Source organism: Puma concolor, chromosome A1, assembly GCF_028749965.1.
Source record: "Puma concolor isolate L17-30 chromosome A1, mPumCon1.1.hap2, whole genome shotgun sequence".
Classification (NCBI taxonomy): Eukaryota; Metazoa; Chordata; class Mammalia; order Carnivora; family Felidae; genus Puma; species Puma concolor.
The window spans coordinates 37,346,999-37,362,341 of record NC_141667.1 but is presented as its reverse complement, the minus strand read 5'-3'; the positions used below and the strand labels follow the sequence as shown (position 1 = coordinate 37,362,341).

General features: G+C 40.0%; 1 protein-coding gene across 1 annotated transcript in view; it reads left to right on the top strand.

Annotated features, from left to right (window-relative positions):
* The first annotated feature begins 7,208 nt into the window (after window positions 1–7,208).
* The window catches only part of HCN1 (hyperpolarization activated cyclic nucleotide gated potassium channel 1), a 393,972-nt gene continuing 385,837 nt past the window's right edge, over window positions 7,209–15,343 (top strand). The window contains exon 1 of the mRNA XM_086678519.1: window positions 7,209–7,655. Coding sequence (XP_086534645.1) covers window positions 7,249–7,655 — 407 coding nt within the window. The 5' untranslated portion in view covers window positions 7,209–7,248. The remainder of the gene's footprint in view (window positions 7,656–15,343) is intronic.

Sequence of the window (15,343 nt, the reverse complement as noted above, 5' to 3'; positions counted from 1 at the left end):
GGAAGGACAAATAAGGAATACACAGCACAGAATTTCATGTTATTGAAGAAAGATCTGAACACCAAGGCATACGAGGGAAGCTCTGTGGAATTCCTGTAGGAGAAACAAGGGATTGCATCTCTATCTTATTACCATGGAGAACTGTTCCACCTGCCCAGGTTCTTGTTTAGTCTGTGCCGAAGAGCTCAGATTCTGGGAGAATATCTCCTGTGACCTGGCTTGAATCAAGCACCCACACTTGTGATGGGAGGAAGGGATAGTAGGGTCCCGTGACTGGGGCCTAATTCTAATCATGTGGAATTAGGAAAAGGATCTAACTCAAAGAAAAGGATTATAGACAAATCAATATAAGACTCCCTCTTGCAATATTAAAATATTTATATCATTATATATATATATATATATATATATATATATATATATATATATTACCAAAAAGGAAAGGTAAGTTTCTCTAATATTCTCCAATATTTCAGAGTGCAGGAGTGTTTTTTAATTCATTTCTCAATTCCAGTAAGGTCAAAGCTTGTCCTTTGGTGTGATTCTTTGCCCTCCTTTTCCAGTTAAAAATACATCCCTAATTCCAGGTCATTTATTTTAAAATGAAAACATTTGTTTGCAAATTAATAAAACACCATATGCTACAAAAAAAGGGCTATTAGTGCTAAAAAATAACTAAAAATATAATCTTTGTTTGCAAGAATCTTAAGAAGAGGGGATGTGCGTGGGTCAGTATAAAGTAATTGCCGCTATTGGTCTGGGTGGGTGGGAGAACAAAACGAATCGACAAAACCTTGAAATGTAAGGTTTTGTCAATTGCTAGGGAAAACCAGAATCATAAAACTTAACCTCTTTTAACCTAGTTTATGCATGCTAATTGATTCAGAGACAAAAACAATAATAGTCTCGGTTATAATAGTATGCAACTTCATTTCCAGACTTTCCCTGAAATTTCTTGCAAAAGAGGTGGAGAAAGTTAGCTCTGAGTCTCAAAGTCAATCAATGGCCTCTTTGTTGGTGAGGGTACCGCCTCCTCTCTCTCAGACAATGGGTCATGCGGCCTTGGGAGTGAAAGGTTAAAGGAGAACACGACTTTAAGAAGGAAAGTAAATTTTATTCAGTTAAGTGTTGGCAAATTATTAACCCCAGTTTGTCTTATTCATTCATTCATTTATTCATTCCGTCATCTGGTAATGAAACATTTAATGATTTTCAATGCCAAGAAACATGTGAATTTGAAAAAAATCTATATGCTTTGTACTAAAATAAGAAGTACATTATTTCAGTCAGGAACACAGGCAGCATTAAAGTCAGATAGATCATGGCGAAGAGGTAGCTCTGCCGCATAAAAGCTATGTCAAATTTTTTTGTTCATAAGTTCTCCATCCTAGTGTACAAAATGGAGACAGTATTTGCCTCGCGGACATAAAGTGAGGTAACCCATGGAGCACATAGCAGAGAGCCAAGCACAGAGTAAGCTGGTATTAATGAAGTATATGCTTTTTCTTTATTAATTGAAATTACCTTGTGGATTTTTCCCTTCATTCTGTTGCTGTGGTAAATTGCATTGAATGATTTTTTTGTATGTTGAACCAGTAAATCACAGTTGGTCATGGTGTATAATTCTTTTAAAATGTCACTGAATGCGTGCTGCTATTATTTTGTTGAGGATTTTTGCACCAGTGTTGATAAGGTGTTGCTATAAGTTTTCTCTTCTTTTGATATGTTTATTTGTCTGGCTTTGGTATGAGGGTTATGCTAGTCTTATAGAATGATCAGGAAATATTCTTTCCTCTTCAGTTGTTTTGAAAAGTATAAGCACTATTGGTATTCACTGTTCCTTAAATGTTTGGTAGAATTCACCAGTGAAACCATCAGGTCCAGAGTATTTCTTCCTTGGGAGATATTTTATTCAGTCCTTGTGCTAGTTCTAAGTCTATTTAGATTTTCTGTTTCTTCATGATTTAGGTTTTGTGTTTCTAGAAATGTGTCCATTTCATTTAGGCATATGATTACTCATAGTACTCTATTAGAATCAGTAATAATGTTTACTGGCTTAAATCTTTTAGTAGCTTAAATCTTTTTTCCCCCTAGTCCATCTAGCTCAAAGTTTGCCAATTTTGTTGATCTTTTCAAAGAGGTAACTTTTGATTTTGTTATTTATTGGCATTGTTTTTGTTCTCTATTTCATATATCTTTGCTTTAATCTGTATTATTTCCTTCTTCCTGATAGCTTTGGATTTAATTTGTTCTTCTTTTCCTAGTTTCTTTTGTTGTAAAGTTAGGCTGTCGATTTATGATCTTTCTTGTCCTTTTTTAACGTAAGCATTTATGGCTATAAATTTCCCCCTTAGCGCTGCTTTTGCTGTGTCCCATAAGTATGTTCTAGTTTTGTTTTCATTTATCCTATGCATTTTTTAACTTCCCTTATGATTTCTTCTTTGATCTGTTGGTTGAGAGCATGTTGCTTAATTTCTACAAATTTGTGAATTTTCCAGTTTTATTTCTGTTACCAATTTCTTCTTCCCATTGTGGTCAGATAAGATACTTTTATGATATCTATCTTTTAAAATCTATTGAGGCTAATTTGTGACCTACCTTGGTGTTTATTCTGTGAACTTGAGAAGAATATTTATGCTGCTGTTGTATATGTTCTCTATATATCTAGTAGATCTTGTTTGTTTACTGTGCTGTTTACATCCTCTTTACTTATCTTCTGTCTGGTTGCTCTGTCCATTAATGAGAGTAGGGTATTGAAGGGTCCAACTATTATTATAGAACTATCTATTTCTCTTTTTAATTCTGTCAGTTTCTGCTTCATATACGTTGGTGGTCTTGACATCAGGTGTGTAAATGTTTATAAATGTTACATCCTGTTGCTATATTGAAACTTTTATTAATATATAGTGTCCTCCTTCGTCTCATAACTTTTTGATTTAAAGTCTATTTTTCTTGATATTAATATAGCTAACCTGCTCTCTTTTGGTTACTAGTGTATGGGATATCTTCCTCCATCTATTCACTTTCTATCTAATTTTTCCATGTTTACTTTGTAGTAATGCAGTGAATTCAGAAATATCTATTATTAATTATGACAGCTAAGCAGTTGATTCTTCTGGGTTTTCGAAAGGGAGACAATATTATCAACTGAAAAAACTACGCATGGCAGATACGCTGGGTGTGAGTGTCTTGTTCTGACATTAACAGCCCCAGTGTTTCATATTGAGCATCATGCTGGCAGTTGCCTTCCAGACAGACAGGCGAGTATGCCTGTGCATAAGACACAGAGAGATTGTGAGGATGCCTGTGGTGAACCATTCTTTTCACCATTCCTTACCATGGCCGTCTTCAACAGAGACAGCTCTGACTTCATTTTCCTACATGTGAAATATGTCTTCACAGACAGAATTCTTCTGTCTTACTAAGAGGACTAAAATGTTTTATCTTTGAAATCTTTATGTTTCACTGAGAGTTTTCCAATAAGCTGTCAAACTTCAAGTCGCCCATCTATCTTTTTTGTCTCATTTCACATGTGCTTGCGTCTGCTGCATGGAGATTTTATTTTAGTTTCATATTAATCTTCTTCTGCTGTCTGCAATTTGATCTTAAGCAGAGTATTAAAGGAAACAGAGAACATTTTAAAAGATGCATGATCCTTGTATGTACTGAACAGCACCCATTACAACCACAGATGGGACATTCTCGTGAAATGAATTCATAACTGATATGCCCTGATGAGTCCTCAGTCATCAGATTCCTCTGAAATGCAAGGCACTTTGACATCATGGACATCGAATGATATAGAGTCAAACATGATGGTAGTCCTATTTCAAAGATGACTGAAAAAAAGCCATTCTAAGTTAGCCCAGTGGATTTCAGCTTGAGACAATTTATCAATGAACAGACATGGAAACTTGCTAGAAGACATTATCCTCAAAATTTATGCCTGTCCTGGGGGCACACATGTGTCTGGAGTGAATTACATGAAGGATAGGATGATGAAGAAAAGCAAGTGACAAAAGGAAAGTAAAATTTAGGTCTGGGGCTGGGGGACTGGGAAGATAAAGATTTGCAGAGCCTAACTTGCTCTTATCTGTAATTCTTATCTCCCCAATCTGGCTGTGAGCAAATAAATCAGTCCCTGATTTCTAACATGGTCAAAAAACTTTTCTAACTCATGCGGTGAATTCAGAAATAAAAGAGAAAATTAAACAATGGAAGCAATTTATCCATTCTAGCCACAGAAGCCTAGCTTGTGATTGGTTCACATTTTAAAATATATTTGCTGATTCCGTCTGTCTGTCTCTCTCATTGCTTTCATTCTGTTCTAATCTTGCAAGTTCTTTCTTGTTGCTAAGGAAGCTTGTTATTTAAGCCTATATTTTAAACAACTTTAATCAACAGTTTGAAAGTAAAATGAAGAAACTTGACTTTTTCTGTTGCTGACAACTAAATTTTTTGCTTTTATTATTTTTGAAAAAAACTTTTATTTATTTATTTATTTATTTATTTATTTTTTGAGGGAGAGAAAGCACATGCAAGCTGGGGAGGAGTGGAGGAAAAAGGAGAGAGAAAGAATCTCCTGCAGGCTCCACTCCCAGCACAGAGCCCGACATGGGGCTTGATCTCATGACCATGATATCATGGCCTGAGTCGAAATCAAGCGTTGGACGCTTAATTAACTGACTGAGCCACCCAGGAGCCCCTTTCGGTGACAACTCTGAGTTAATTAGCGAATCTAATGTACACATTCTCAAAATTTAAAAAATAGTATAGTTTTTTGAGATTTTAAATGAATGACAAATGGCCTCAAAGCTGTACCTGGAGCAATGACTTGTGACCCTGCTTTAGACATTTCTTTGTTGTATTTTGGAAACATGTTAAGTAATTCTGTCATATTAATTTAGAACAGACACTGAAACTGAGAAGAATTCTGACTAAAATAACTGCCTGGTCATGATTAAGATTAAGTTGAAATAGAACAAATAAAAGGATTGGCTAGAAGAAAAGAGAAACTGACTTAAACTCAGTTAGCATAACATTTTAGATGGTATATTTTTAAATTATTATAAAATTTAAAATTTATGTTAAAATATACATTGTCATACCCATGACTGAAAATAGAGTGATTGGAGAAGCATGCAGAATGGGAGAAGAGTAGAGAACATCTTTAGTCTAATAAAGAAAAGCTGCCTGAGTAATCGGGCCTTTCTTAGGAAGAACTGTGCTTTAGGCAGTGTTTGTTTTTATCCATCCCTTTGGCTTCCTTCTGTCCTTGGCACCTGGTATCCTCATATAACCCCTTGGATTTCCAAAGTCCCCACTTCGCTAGTTGAGAGCACTACATTGTTCATATTTCCCCTATTTTTTACCATTGAAGTTTGGCCACCTATACTTATTTCTTAGGGCTCTGGTTTTTGATTAGTTGAAAACAGATGGTGTCTGAGTCAGGATGGAGCTCGCTGAAAAAGGAGATTTAGCATAGACTATGGGAAGTAGAATGGTAGGGGTTATCTTACACAATTAGAACAGAGGACTACTAGCTTCTTGGTTGTGCTTCTTTCGACTTTTTTCTCTCTTCTCTGCTTCCTTTCTCGGGTTGTTAACCCCTCATGAGGGCATCCAGTTGTCTTCTTTTGTCTTTATCCTTGTTAATTGGCTTCACTGCTGCTTGGTTTTTCAGGAAAGCACCTTGATTGACCCCATTCATTTTTTCATGCTAGGCCATGGGGTGACCCGGTGCATAGATTCCCTCCTGGAGGTGCCCCCCTTTCTTCCCCTAAAATGTGGCTGTGGCTGACGGGAACCCGTTAGATCAGAGACTCTTGGCAGGGCAGGATTTCCTTTAAAGAGGCCGTGGGCAGGAAGGCAGTCCTTGTATCTGGAACAGATGTTTTGGCACATTTGGGAGTCTTGAAGCTCTTCAGACTCTGGGGCTGCCCTGCTGAGTGATGGACGAGTTTGGCAGCACATCTTGCTTCCTTTAGCTGATCTGGTGTGTTTGGGAGACGCTGAGGGGGACAGGAGGAATCTCAGAATGCTTTCTTCAGCATCAGTAGCACCTTTTAGGTCTCACTTGAGAATACTTTCCCTCATCTGAAATGGTGATTACATTCTGCCTAAATTCCAAGACATCTTGGCTTCCTGGTGAGGTGTAGGTGAACTCTGACCAACATGCATGCCTCTTAGTGTGTTTTATTGATTACATAACTTATCTAAAAAGATAGGTCAGCTCTGGCGAGTTTTCCCTAACACATTTTTTTTTTCTCAGTGTTAGCAGCTGGAAGACTTGCTCGCATGTGTGTTGATGTGTTGTGGCCTTGGGAAGAAAGAAATCCCATCCCCTGCTTAAGGAGCTCTGAGAGAATAAACAAGGATAAGTGTAAGGAGGTCAGCTGTCTGTCCCTTGGTGCCACATCTTCATCACAGCCCTAAGCAGCTGATTGCTCCTGGTTACCCAGACCTGGTCCCTTTCGGTGTCTGCTTCCTTCCGAAACACACACGCACACACACACACACATACACACAACTTCCCTTTTACTCATGAAATTTATTATCCGATGTCGAATCTTACTTTCGTATGTACATCTAGCTTTACACATGAATTTTCTGCATGCAGAGCCAAGCTCTCTCCCTTTCCCAATCTGTAACATCATTCAAACAGGCGTTCAGACAATGTGACAATGCCTCAGTGAGTTTCAGGGTGTTTATTTCTTTCGGACGAACATAATCCGCTAGCTCAGTCTTTCTCTGCCTCTCTGCCTCTCTCTCTCCTCTTACGTGCAAACATACACCGACTCTCTCACAACATGTACAAATAAATGCCTCGGAGGGCTCTCGAGTTCAATGTCACGCTGGGCAGAAGTGGAGCAAGAGTGCAGGGAGAGTGCGCGCTGTGCGGGCGGGGAGAGAGCCTTTCCGGCCAGCAGAGGGCAGCCGAGGGGAGGCGCTGGCGCGCGAGGGCTGAGCGGAGCCTCGCCTCGCTCGGGCAGCCTCAGCCTCAGCACCAGCCGCGGCGGAACCGGGAGCGCAGCCACTGAGGGCAGCGGCGGCGGCGGGAGCGAGGCGCGCAGGGAGCAGCGGCGCGGGCGGGAAGCAGAAGCCGCCGCCGCCGCCGCCGCCGCCGCGACGGGCAGCCGGGCTCGCCGGCAGCCAGCTCGGGCCCCTGCCCCATCGGCTTCGTGCCCCCCGGCGCCGGGCGGCCGGCGGGTCTGGAGCCCGCGCCGTCGCCGGCCGCGTCCCCCGGGCATGGAAGGAGGCGGCAAACCCAACTCCTCGTCCAACAGCCGGGACGATGGCAACAGCGTCTTCCCCGCCAAGGCGCCCGCGACGGGCGCGGGGTCGGCCGCGGCCGACAAGCGCCTGGGCACCCCGCCGGGGGGCGGCGGGGCCGGCGCGAAGGAGCACGGCAACTCGGTGTGCTTCAAGGTGGACGGCGGCGGCGGCGGCGGCGAGGAGTCGGCCGGGGGCTTCGAGGACGCCGAGGGCCCCCGGCGGCAGTACGGCTTCATGCAGAGGCAGTTCACCTCCATGCTGCAGCCCGGGGTCAACAAATTCTCCCTCCGCATGTTTGGGAGCCAGAAGGCGGTGGAAAAGGAGCAGGAAAGGGTTAAAACTGCAGGCTTCTGGATTATCCACCCTTACAGCGATTTCAGGTGAGGACTCCCTGCCGCCGCCCCACCCTCCCTTCCGGGCGCGCCCTCCAACACGCGTCCCCGCACCTGGGAGGGGGCGCCCGGGGACTCGGAGGGAGGGGTTGCGGGGCGGGAGGGGGGTGGCGCTGCCGGCGGCTTCCACTCCGGCTGCTCGGGCTCCACTCTTCAACTAGTTTCCGCCGAGGAGGGGGTGGGATGAGGAGCTCCTGTTGCCCGGGAATCCCTGGGAGGTATCGCCTCCTTTGCCTTGTGAACTTTGGGGATACATCGGGGAAGATGTGACCCCCCCCAAATGGGAGGATGCTAAGTTGTGCCAAAAAACGACAACAACAACAACAAAACAAAAAACCAAAAAACAAAAAAACTTTTACTTCGGAGCTGAGAGTGTAAGGAAGCGGCCAGAAAGTCGTCTTTGGGGTGACACCCATCCTCGCGCTGCCCCCCGCCTTTCCCAAAGGGGAAGAAGGCGCTCCTGGGCTTGAGGAGAGGATGGGGCAAGCGGAGACAGTGACTCACAAGTCCTAGCTGTTCCAGCCGCTCTCACCCCTGGGGAATGTTAATCTGTTTTTCATCTGCTTATAGGCACTGGGCATCCTCAATGCATTTCTTCAGAATAGTGGCTGGCAGGCTCAGGAAGGGCAATTTGCGCTTGGATAGCCCCTGACTTGAGATTTCAGCCGGGCAGGCGCTGCCAGCTTGGGCAGCAGCGGGGCAGGAAGCTTCGAGTTCCAGAAACAGACAGGGGGCGTTTCCAGAGCCCCCTCCCTGAGACTGAGAGACACCCTTTCTTGACCTTGACTACAAGTCTGTTTCGGAAGTCTCTTTCCCACTTCCCCGCCCGGGAACTAGGGCAGGAGGAACGCTGTCCGCCAGGGAAACTGCTTCGGAGAATTAAAATTAAGACGTTTCCCGATCTTATTTGTCGCCCAAGTATGTATTCGGTTATAAGCATGTTTAGAGATTATCAAATGAAGGTCGTGAAGTAGATCCTCTTATTAACGTGCGCACACGCTGCAGCTTCCGAATAAGGTTGGGTTTTCCATTTAAATTCTAAAACTCAGGGTGGCTTGCCTTTTCTTTTCTTTCTTTCTTTCTTTCTTTCTTTCTTTCTTTCTTTCTTTCTTTCTTTCTAAATGAATTCATTCGAAAAAGAAAAAGAATCAGTGAAAAAGAGTATATGTGCAAATTAAGCCGATTTAATAGGCGTCTATTAAACAGCAATCAAAGATAGCGATAAAAAGCAGCGTTACTTTGAGTTATGTTTAAGGGAAATTGCCATCGACTCCATGCCTCCGCAGGAGCTGTCCACAGTTCTGAATGACATTAGCTTTGGAAAACCCAAACTCCTGCCGCACTAAGCCTGGGAGTGAACGTCTTCACCTTCTTTGAATTTTATATATTGTCTCAGAAATCAGTAGCATCTATTATTTATGCATAGAGTGAATGGCTTTTAGGAAGTGTATCATTTTAAGGTTCTTATTTACCAAAACATGTAAGAAAGTCCAAAGGAGGACTTATAGAATGTAACGACATTTATAGTCTATAGCAAATTAAGAGTTGGATTGTAAGAATGTTTACGTTGAAAAGGATCTAAATAAACTGCCACGTTTCCTCCCTCAGGAAGATAAGCAGACTTATAAATGACCTTGTTTTAAGGCACATTAGACTGTCATGTTCTTTAAAATTTTAAAGGTTAGAATCAAATGTAGAAAACTATCTCTCCCTCAATCCTCAGTGGAAATATGTTGCAACCTAGTACCCTTTTTTTTTCTTTCATGAGAAAAACTTTACAAGGAAACAGGCTTCAGCCTTAATAACAAAAGTAAGCATGGCGTTTCCAGTAATATATGTGGTTCACTGTTCACATGCAAATAAAATGCTACACTTTATTTATTTTACCTGAATTGAGTGATCCCTTTTGATTACTTTTACTTTTATTTCTTGAACAATGTAAAAAGAGACTACACTTTTCAAAATGTGGCACATGGTACATAATTAAACTTTTATCTCCTACTGAATAAAAACATAGGGCCACCTTTCAGGAATTGGAATAGTGTGCCAGAATCTTTTGAATGAATGAAATTCATGAAATTAAAGATTCTCCACATTTTCTCAAGTGAATCATCTGAGACAAATATCAAACAACAAAAAAAGTGACTAAGAAATAAATTGAGATCAGATGATGGTTAACTTTTACCATGCACTTCAAATAAATGAGAAATGATTAAAAAGTGAGGTAATACTCTAAACAAAATCCAGTGTGGAGTAGTTTGCAATACTGGATTTTCTCTTGCATAACTGGACAAAAGGAAATGTCAGACACAAATTAAACAATTACTAGGTTTACGTTTCTAACTGGAAGGTATCTGAAAAAGATAGATTTTAAAACTCGCAATTACAATATATGTTTTTCCAAAACAAAAAACTAAGGAAGTAATGATGTAAATACTTATTTGCCTATGTCAAGACATTTAAATCTTATTATTATTTCATTAACATTTTTATATGGTATCAATAAGATTTCTCAAAACCTATATAACATGTCAGGATAATGTAACGGAAAAAGCAGAAATAAGAAAGACAAAACTCTGGCAGTACTTTTTTTCCTAAAGGACAAGAAATATGGGAAAAATCTCTAACATAGTAGAAATGTTATGGTTATGATCTGTTCACCTTAGGCTCTTTCCTGAAGAAGACACTTTAAGGGCAGGGCTTCGCTATGATTCCTACAATGCCAAACTGATGTTCAGTAATAATTCAGCGACTGAGAAAGTGATACTTAAGAATCAGTTTCCATGGAGGGGTGGGAGATACTGAAATAAAGTTGTTTTTTTTTTTCTTTTTTAACTTGATACTTTCATAAGCTTTTGCATGGCCAAGAAAGTTTACTCATTCTGCTCTTTGGTCAGTCCCATCCTGCTGAATGTAGGGGAGTCTGCCACTCCGGGGTAGGTCAGGACTTTACCACTGTGCTGGTGATCCAGTGTCCCTTTTTAGGATGACTTCTGAGCCAAGGCCTTTTCCACTTCCTGGGCTTTGCTCCCACTGAGACTCCCGCAGAGCTAACTAGGTGCTTCTCTCACCTGCCCAAGAGAGCTATTGCTGTGTCTGGCATGTAGTTTTCTCCTATCTCCGGTGTAAGTAGGGCAGAGGCTCTGTATTTCCCTTCTTTCTCAGGAGAGGATGATGTTAGAAGCCTTCAGGGACTAAAGAAGAGTCAAATACTACCAAAACTGTTAGAAATAACCAGGTGGCAGAAAGGGAGATGTGATGATGGAAGCAGAGATCACAGTGATGTCCCAGGAGTCAAAGAGTGCATTCAGTGTCTAAAAGCGGAAACGGCAAGGAGTGGATTCTCCCCTAGAGCCTCCAGAAGGAACATAGCCTTTGATTTTAGTCTTGTAAGACTTGTTTTTTTTTTCTCTTTGTTTGTTTGTTTTTAGAAATAACTGGGTGGGAGCTAGAGAGTTTAGTAAAAAAAAAAAAAAAAAAAAATCTTATGTTTTTGTCTATACCATGGTATGTAATCATCCAAACTAGGGAAAATATAGTTACTGAAAAAGTAAAAGTAGGAACACCTGGCTGACTTAATCAGTTAAGTGGCGGCCGACTCTTGATCTTGGCTCAGGTCATGATCTCGCCATTTGTGATTTTGAGCCCTGCATCAGGCTCTGTGCTGACAGTGTGGAGCCTGCTTGAAATTCTCTCTTCCACCATAAGAGACTCTTAAAATACAGAGAACAAACTGAGGGTTGATGGGGGGTGGGGGAGAGGGGAAAGTGGGTGATGGGCATTGAAGAGGGCACTTATTGGGATGAGCACTTGGTGTTGTATGGGAGCCAATTTGACAATAAATTATCTTTAAAAAAAAATTCTCTCTTCCCCCTCTCTCTGCCCCTCCCCCACTTGTACATGCATCTTCTCTCTCTTTCTCTCTTGCTCTCAAAATAAATAAATAAGCTTAAAAAAACCAAAAAGAAAAAAGTAAAATTATACTGGTCTTTGTGTAGTAAGGACACAGTCTCAGTCTTGCTGAGTTTCATGTGTACCACACACACAAAAAGAAATATCTAATTAGGAGGTTAAATGTGATTTTTCTTGAGATTACTAACAGTGATTATATGTTTATTAGCTAAAATTTTATTTTTTATTTATTTAATAAAAAGGTGACTCTGGCCTACCATTGTGCTTTCACAGCTAATCTATAGTTATGACATAATCATTCAAATGGATTGAAGGAATAGAGGACTTTTCTGGGTGGTTTTTATTATCTGAGTAATTTACCTTGGAAGAATTTATCCCCAGACTATTTGCCATTTCAGGGATTCTGACATTATTTTCCTGGGTCACACTTATATATAGGGCTCTTTTATAGATAATGTTCCCATTTCATATATATTGTCGGCCAACATCTTGCCTCTGGTAAGGGAGGAGATTTTATATCTTGGCTTGTTATTTCTTCCACTACTTTTCATCAATTAGTGTGAACAACTGCACGAAAAGCTTATTGTGTCGTAAGTGCACAAGGACCCTAGAGACGGGAGTCACTCCCTGAAGCTATTGCCATTTCTGGCCTTCCATCTCTGCTTCGTGTTGCAGCCACAATAATAGTGATGTCAGAGGTCACTGATATGTTCATTAGTGAAGGGAGGCTTCGCCCATATTACACAGTAAGTCAGAGACAGGCCTTTGTTTCTAGGAGCTTCTCAGGAAAAAACAATTCAACCTTCAGGGGTTTAAGGACTAATTAGCCTACTGTTATGTTATCTTTGTGCTAAATGCAATCTGTACGCTCCCAGCAATGCTCCTTTTATTTGTTTTCCATATCAACACAGCCAAAATTAACCATAAGAATTTATTTATTTTCTCTGTTGGGTGAAACTTTTTATATCTTATAAATTCAATTAAGTTTTTCCTAGTGACTCTTCCAACTGTTAGGCCCAATTAAAGTGAAATGATTTGGAAGTATGAATTTATTCCATTACTTTTTCTTAGTATCCATTTAAGTTGCAAAACTTTAAATTTTATTTGATGTTTCACTATTTAATTGCATTTGATAGATATTAGTGTGACATTATACTATTAAAATGTTACAAGATGTTTTGCATTTTTTTTTTTCTGAGCAACTTTCCCTTTAAACCTACTTTTGGGACTTATTATAAATTGAGAATCTTTGGGCAGATGCATTTTTACCAATTCACATTTAATTATGTTGACTTGTATTTATGAACTTGAATGTTGATGAGTAATGCAAGAATTTTAAATGCATTAGAATAATACATTACTCATTATCAAAAGCTTATTTAACAAAATCTAATTAAGCTATATCTACTTGGTCAAAAACCACAAACTGAAGCAACACCAACACCAAAAAGCAATTTAAGTAGTATTTGTAATTCTGCATTATTCATTATTCAATGAACCTATATCCCAAAGTGAGTAAGAGGCAGGCAAAATATATCTGATGTGATGCTTATGTGAACATTTTGCCATTCTAAGTGTAATTCTTTTCTTTAGCAGATAATTCACTTCATTACTTAGAGACAAGTAAGTAATGGGTTAAGGGTAAGGACTTTCAAATATAGTTTCTTATAATTAAAATACAAATTATGGCAAACCATAGCACCACAATGAAGAGTGCTGAACGTTTTCAGAGTGTGTGAAAAATTTTCGTTTTATCATTTTGTACAAAGAAGTAACAAACTATGAGTTAGGCAGCAGAGGTGGTGATAATGAAGAAAAAATCTGCATATACTAGGAAAAAAGACTGTTTTTACTTAGACTGAATACTTTTCTTCTACAAATAAATTTCTTTGTGAAGGCATCTTGATACACAACTTACCATTATTTTTTTTCAAAAAAAAAAAAAAATCAAGGGAATATGGTGATGCTCCCTGGTGCATCCTGGTATTATCTGCGTTATTGCAAAAGAAACCATTCTGATGCTATTAATTCTCTGTGGTGTGTGTGTGTGTGTGTGTGTGTATGTGCATTGTGCATGTGGAATGAAACTATTCAAGGGACCTCTGTACACGATTGTATGCACACAGCATATATATTGATGTTGATTTTTTTTAAATTTTTTTTAACGTTTTTATTTATTTTTGAGACAGAGAGAGACAGAGCATGAATGGGGGAGGGGCAGAGAGAGGAGACACAGAATCGGAAGCAGGGTCCAGGCTCTGAGCCATCAGCCCAGAGCCCGACGCGGGGCTCGAACTCATGGACCGTGAGATCGTGACCTGAGCCGAAGTCGGATGCTTAACCGACTGAGCCACCCAGGCGCCCCGATGTTGATTATTTTTTAGTTGAACGTTTACCTGACACTTTCACCCAAGTTTGAGTGACAAAAATGGATGTCATGGCCCTTTTCAAGTTTAATAGTTAATTTCCCCATAATAATCTTCAGCCATTTCACATAGTAACTGACCACTTGGTTAAAGCAAAGTAGCAAAATTATACATGTCCTGGATTTATAATTGGACCATCTTATTTATGTAGACCTGTTTTTATTTTTAAGACATTAGCTACAATTCTAAAGAAGTCAGGCTAATTACACATATACAGAATTAGCAACTATTTACAGATTTTGTACTTTCAGGTTAAATAGTGCTGCAGTGAACATCTTTATATATTACTCTTCATTATATTTTGGACAGTCCAGGGAATGGAATTACTGACTGTGAACATTTTAGAGATTCTATACATATTGACTTTACCAATTAACATTGCCACTGGTTGAGACACTTTTTTTTAAACAAAAATGTTTATTTATTTTGAGAGCGAGAGAGAGGAGTGAGCGAGCATGTGAGCAGGGAAGGGCAGAGAGAGAGAGAGAGAGAGAGAGAGAGAGAGAATTTCAAGCAGGCTCTGTGCTGTCAGCGCAGAGCCTGATACAGGATTCGATCCCACGAACTGTGAAATCATGACCTTAGTGGAGATCAAGAGTCAGATGCTCCTCTGACTGAGCCACCTAGGCACCCAGGGGCACTTTTTAAAATTGTGAGTGACATAGGTTTATCAGTGTTGCTGAGATTTCTGTTTAGATGTGCACAAGTAGTTTTAGGACAGAAAGTCAAAACTATATTTGTCATAGAGTAGCAAGAGTGATCTTGAAAAGCAAATAACATTACTTAATGTCTAATAATATCATGCCGCTTAAAACCCTTTAGAGGCTTCCCATTTCTCTTACAGTACATTTGAGCTACAAGATGAGCTACAAGATCTTGAATAGTTTCAGTTTATCTATGCAACCTCCTCACCCACAACTTACTCCCTCACTATTTTCTGGACACCTGGGTAAATTTTCAGCCCCTACAGTAAGCTGAGTTCTCCCCGCCACAGAGGTTTTGATGTCTAAAATTCTCTTTTTACTTTCTGTCATTTTGCATCACACCTAGTTTCTCCTTGTCATTTGGATTTTCATTTAATCATTATGATCACCCTCAGCTTTCACCCCCCCCCCATTTAGTTTTCTATCTGGGTCTCTTCTTTCATTGGAATTTATAGTTACATTTATTTTATTTATGTCCCTCCACTAGAATTTAAATTCCATGACCTCATCTATATTACTCAATTTTGTATTTCTAATGCCATTAAAGTACACATAAGAGATTGTTTTCCTGCTTCAATTTTCTCAGATGCTTTATTTTTAACAGCTTTTTGAGCTATAATTCAGTTACAGTATA